Genomic DNA, 6,159 nt, shown 5'->3' with positions numbered 1-6,159 from the left:
CCAGCCAAGGGCCAACCAAGGATCAGCCAAGGACCAGCCAAGAGCCAACCAAGGACCAGCCAAGGGCCAACCAAGGATCAGCCAAGGAAATTGGGGAAATTTTGAATGGCTGCTACTGTATTAGAGTCAGGCATGTTGAAGCAGAGACACGTCTAAAGGTTGGTGAACACAGACCCTCAAGGCATTGAAACAAGACAGACAGACAATCTAAAACATGTTTTTATCTCGTCAGGAAGTGCTGTTACCGTATTTTCTGTCAGGTCCGTAGGCAGGGACGATAAAAAACACGAGGCCCAGCATCAAAGCCACAGTAGCATCAGTGATGAAGCCGGGGTGGCTGTCAGAGTGAAGGAAGGAGAAATGAATGGTGGCAGATTTTTTTTTGGATTCAAACTTTTCTCTTTTTTCTTGAAGATTTTTTAACTCTTCTCTATAGTTCTGAGCAGGGTTGGAGGAGCAGGAGAGAAACAGTATTTCTACTAATCCCACTGAACTTTGTCCACTGAGGCAGAAGGACCAGTAGGTCAGGGTGTCCTAATTACCCAGTTAGTTACTTTAACTGCCCTAAATTCAGTTCAGTTTGGGTTTTTTTCTAAAGCGCCAATTCACATCATGTCATCTCAAGGCACTTTACAGTTCACCAGATATTCCAGTCAGATTGATTCAATGTTTTCTATCTAAAGCTCCTGTCACACCTTGATGATTTATACATACAGCATGCTAAAAATTACATCATCAGTTCCAGGTCAGCTATCTGATGGTTGACATACGTTCAGTGTCAGTTCCTCATCAGTCGTGGCGTCTAGCTTATCCTAAACTTCTGAGTAACTTTTGCATAACTTCTGCGTAACTTATCAAGAACTTCTCTCAAACTCATATCAAGGTATCTGACGTGTTCCAGACGAGCGCTGAACGTGTTTCTAACTTCCAGCTACTGTATAATGGCGTATTGGCAGCGATTTGGTATAAAGGGGGTTCACAGGAGGAAACCGTCAGTTTTCCTCCAGACTTCATCCCCATCACCCTCACCTTCTGAGCCAGAAGGTGAGGGTGATGGATCCTCCCTGCGTTCATGCCCACCAAACTTCTTAGCAGACATGACGCTCAATCTGCTGCCACCAAAAAACTTCTTTCTTTCTTTTTCTTTTTATTTATTCTATTTTTTCTTTTTGTTTTTTAGCATGCTGTGAACAGCAGCAAGGTTAAAACGGCGATCAAAGAATCTTTTCCTGCAGGCGCATTGCTCCCCCCCTCAGGACACTGGTGTGTGCATCATTTTTGATGGGCATTATGCTGCCGTGCATTATGAAGAAGTTAGGCTGTCGTTGGACAGAAGTTCTGGACTCGTTATGAATACTCTATATATACGCCCAGAATGGAATAAATACATAGAAAGTTCAGCATATGCCAGCGTTTTAGGAGATTCTGGGGCTTCAGGCAAACACTGGATAAATCAGCAAGGTGTGACAGGGGCCTCAGGAAAACTAGTTAATTGCATTGACTCTTCAGCAATCCCTCAAACTAAGCATGCTTGTAGCGACAGTAGAGAGGAAAAACTCCCTTTGAACAGGAAGAAACCTCCAGCAGAACCAGGCTCATGTGAGCGGCCAGCCGCTGAGGCCGACTGGGCCGTCTTGAAATGAGTCAGATTACTAATCCCTAAATAAGGGATTGCTGCTCTTACTACCCATTCTGACCTGGTTATATCCAATAATGTTCAGAACAAGGACACCTCTGGATGGAGGTGAGTTGTCTTCAATTTCTGGATAAGGTTTAACAGCCGTGTGAAAAATTCACTCACTGGGGGAAGAGAGACGCCCAGCCTGGCATGAAACCTGGAGATCTGGTCAACCACAGAAGCACCATGAGCAGGAACATCAAGCCGGTAAAGATCTCCTGAGGCCTGGATAAAATGGCCGAAAAACACATCGGATTGACTCACAGCCAAAGATACACAGGATGAAGGAAGGAAGGAAGGAAGGAAGGAAGGAAGGAAGGAAGGAAGGAAAGAAAGAGGGAATGAATGAATGGATGAATGAATGGAGGAGTGAATGAATGGATGAATGAATGGAGGAGTGAATGAATGACTAAAGGAGTAATGAATGAATAATTGAAGAAAGGAAGGAATGACTGAAAGAGTGAATGAATGAATAGTGAATGAATAAGGGAGGAGTGAATGACTGAAAGAGTGACTGAATGACTGAAGGAAGGAAGGAATGAATGACTAAAGGAGTAAATGAATGAATGAATGAATGAATGAAGATGTGAATGAATAAAGGAATGCAGGAGTGAATGAATGACTGAAAGATTGAATGAAAGAAGGAAGGGAGGAGTGCATGAATGAAGGTGTGAATGAATTAATGAACGATTGAATGAATGAATGATCACCTCATGGCTCCCAGGGACCTGTACTCCTCCTCTATAACCCTTTGTGCTGCCTCCTCCTTCTGGGAGCGCTCTCCTTTGCAGCGCCACAGGAAGCTGAAGCTGTCCAGATGATGGGCAGATGTTTACTGGGAGAGAAGCAGAAAGGCGCCTCTCTGTCTCTAAAGTCTATCCTCCATGCTAAGGTTCGATCTATCTGAGTTATCTACAGCCTAATGTGTAATGAGTATGTAAAAGTAGAAGATTCAACAAAAATAAATCATAAACATTGATGACTGATGATAGTGAAATCTCTCTCTGTGGACAGATATGCTCTCACTGATGTTCATTGATGCATCTAATTTAGATAGACTTCAGTTTAGCAGAGCCTCTGTGGTTGAGTGATTATTGCTTTTCCTAACAAGCCTCCTTCAGTTCTTCTCATTTAGAAGCTCTTCTGTGAAGCTGTGGCATCATTGAAAGGAAATTGGCTGATCAGTAACATGTTGACTCGTGTTGATGGCAGCGTCCTTTATTATCTGATGAACAGGGACCTCAGAAGCGCATTAGCTCTGCAGCCTGCCAGGTTATCATGATGAACATACATGTAGAGTTTATTAATGGCCTCCCGTCTCCATCTAGCACGAATCAGAAATCTCTAAGAATGATGTCATCAACAAGTGTTGAGTGGGACTGCAGGAAGACTGGTTCATCGTCTCCCCGCCCAGATTTCCTAAGGAATTCTCTGATAAACCCTGATTGGTGGGCTGAGAGCGGCGGTTGGTCCCCAGTGGTTGAACCAGGAACTGTTGGGTGTGGATTGAAAAGCTTCTCCACCTTCACAGCCAACAAGCTTCATTTCCCTCAGAAATGTTGCATCATTTAAAGAACATAAACAAGCTTTTTAGACCTGTGTCAAGTGGAAACCCGCTACAGATACATAATAGAAAAAGTTATGCAATCAAAACCATTGAATAACTCAAAAACACACAGACCTCAAATCACAAACACAGCAGCATTTAACTGCTGCAGTCAGAAGATGGAGAAGGGCAAAGTGAAAATGATTCTGCAGACGCAGGAATGATGCTGCAACTAATCCAATCTTTGTACTTATAGCACGTTTGCCCCCCTCAGCCACTATATACAGACGTGTTGCATTATACAAGCAAAACATGACTCTTAGTTTCCCCTTTAATTTTTTAGTCATCCAGACTCTTTTTTTCCTGTTTGAAATGTTTCAGATGTCAGGTTTAGGTTGACCACAACAATCCAGGGACACCAGATATCCAGAAATGATTAAACATAGAAAATCAAACTACTATTTAATTTATTTTTTTTATTTTTTAGGTGAAATAAATTCACCTTAAATGTTTAAATCATTGAGAATGAAAGTTGTTGTGATTCACAGGACAGAGCAGATAAACATGCATGGAATGGCTGACTCACTCTGAGCCCAGGAACAGCCAGTAAAGCCACACCCATGTGAGCAGGAGCATGATGAGACTGATGGGAAGGCACATCAGCAGCCAGTTCCCAAAGTTGATGGCATTGCATTCTGGGTAAATCCTTAGAGTGAAGACAGGTGGACGGTTTGAATGCAAACAAGATCAGAGTGATGGTGATTGCTGTCCAAACACTGATTCATATCCACAGACTATCAGTCTGTTTTTGTGTCTCATTTCCAAAGCATGAATGATGTAGATAGAAAGTTAGCCACCCACTGATTGAGATACTCAGAGAAGATGAGGTTGGGAGAGGTTCCTGGCAGCGTGCTGATGCCACCGATGTTGGAGGAGTAGGTGATGCCGAGGCACATGGCTTTGCACAACATTAGGTCCTGTTTATTCCCGCTGACGGCGGCTGGAACGCACGCTGTAGCCTGCAGGATGACAAAGCAGAGAAATGAACCCTAGGAGGGAGCCATCTGCAGCACAATCACAAACATTTCACCCCCTACAGCTTTTTTCATCTTTTACCTTCTGGTCTTCCTGAAATATTTCAGATCAAACCAGTTTTGATACAAAAGAAGAGGATTTTCAGAGCAGACTGTGTAAAAGTAATCGCACCCCGTCCCACTTTGCTCTAAAGACCCGTTGAATTTCAGCCAATGGGAGGCTTTTAAGAATGAAACAACACATTCAATCAGAGGCAGACTCGCTGCTGCAGGACCCTATGATGGCTTCTCCTGACCATAATGCCACCACCACCGTGGAACATCGGACATTAATGTGTCCAGTGGCAGCTGGCTAATAGATGGCGCTAGGGTGCCGCACCACCAGCACAATGACCTTGATTAAGAAAAAAAAAAAAAAGAAAGTTAAATAATAACATTTATATTTTATAATTTATATTTATAAAAAATATTTCAAACTATATTTATATATATTTTTTAAATTTGCAATATAAATATTTAACCTTTAAATCCTAAAACGCTTCCTTTCATTTTTGGCCAGATTGGTGACGTATTTCTGCTCTGAGGCGGGTAAAGAAGAGCTAAGCGCGTATGAAGCCATATTTATGGAGCGATATTTGTGCCTTTGGGGCGACAGTGGCGTTGGATGAAGGAGTTTGCCCTGAAATCGATGGGTTGACGGTTCAAACCCCGGCTCTGGCTTTCAGTGTCGTTGTGTCCTTGGGCAAGACACTTCACCTGCATTGTCTACTGATGGTGGTCAGAGGGCCCGGTGGCGCCAGTGTACGGCAGCCCCGCTTCTGTCAGTGAGCCCCAGGGCAGCTGTGGCTACAATGTAGCTTTCCACCATCAGTGTGTGGGTGAATGAATGTAGTGTAAAGTCTCCTGACTTGAATAAAGGCATTATATAAGTACATGCCATTTACCATTTACCTTCTGTGTGAGCACGCAGTGGGACAACACGCACCTGCTCTGGCAAGTGCTCAACTCTTCTTAGCCCACTGTCCTTGACCTCAGTTCCATCTCTGCACGCGCTCCACATGCTCTTTCCACTCTCAACACCAGCTGTGCGCTTGGCTCTGTCTCTACGCTTGTGACTTCATAAATGTATGTAAATGAACCACACCGTCAGCCAATCACACTCAGATTTTTTCATCCAATCAGCAGACCATAGACAGATGCAGACGGTTCACTCTGTGTTTTTCCAGGCCTGGTTTAGCTCCAAGGCTAGGCTAACTGCATGCAGCGAGGCTAAGGCTTTATCCTGCCTCCCTGTCTCTTTTTTCAAAGGTCAGGATCTGAGCCAGCATAGATAAAAACAGCTAGGACTGATTTAAAGCACTTTTTAGAAAAGGCAAAGAAGAATGAACAATCTGGGAATCACATGGAAAATAATAGAATATATTCTATTTTTTTCTACATGTTTGTTCATTTGCATAGTTGGTCTTAAGCAAACACATTCTCAGAAAATAGTTTTTTTATATTAAAAAATTCTAAAGCTGACTAATAGTTTCTCCATTATTAAACAGGTTAATAATTTTTTTAGGTTTGTGACACAATATTGGACCGTGGAAACACAGATTTACCTTCACAAAGCCTCAGAAGGGCAAGATTTATGTACAAAAAGTAAACCTGGACATGAAATTATGTTTTGTTTTTATAAGGTGTTTGTAAAATGTTTTTTGTTGGCATTCCTATATACTGGTGTGATAACTTAGTATATGTTGGATTGGTTTTTGGTATATGTCTACTTTGATTTTATAGCCCCCCTTGAAGAAATCTCAACCCGCTGCGCCTTGTTTTGTCTGTATCCCTTTATTTATATATATATATATATATATATATATATATATATATATATATATATATATATATATATATAT

At 42.2% G+C, this 6,159-nt stretch overlaps 1 protein-coding gene across 3 annotated transcripts in view; it reads right to left on the bottom strand.

Annotated features, from left to right (window-relative positions):
* slc13a1 (solute carrier family 13 (sodium/sulfate symporter), member 1) overlaps positions 1 to 6,159 on the bottom strand; it is a 33,917-nt gene that overhangs the window by 11,904 nt on the left and 15,854 nt on the right. For 2 of the 3 annotated variants that reach the window (XM_015387437.1, XM_015387436.1), the window contains exons 8-12: positions 4,086 to 4,243; positions 3,811 to 3,930; positions 2,389 to 2,487; positions 1,802 to 1,903; positions 246 to 337 (exon numbers count right to left, since the gene is read on the bottom strand). In XM_015387437.1, the coding sequence (XP_015242923.1) occupies positions 246 to 337; positions 1,802 to 1,903; positions 2,389 to 2,487; positions 3,811 to 3,930; positions 4,086 to 4,243 (571 nt within the window). The remainder of the gene's footprint in view (positions 1 to 245; positions 338 to 1,801; positions 1,904 to 2,388; positions 2,488 to 3,810; positions 3,931 to 4,085; positions 4,244 to 6,159) is intronic. The other variant, XM_015387438.1, reaches the window with a different exon arrangement.

The sequence above is a fragment of the Cyprinodon variegatus genome, unplaced genomic scaffold (assembly GCF_000732505.1).
Source record: "Cyprinodon variegatus isolate N-32 unplaced genomic scaffold, C_variegatus-1.0 Scaffold394, whole genome shotgun sequence".
Lineage (NCBI taxonomy): Eukaryota > Metazoa > Chordata > Actinopteri > Cyprinodontiformes > Cyprinodontidae > Cyprinodon > Cyprinodon variegatus.
This window is presented reverse-complemented; position numbering and strand designations above follow the sequence as displayed.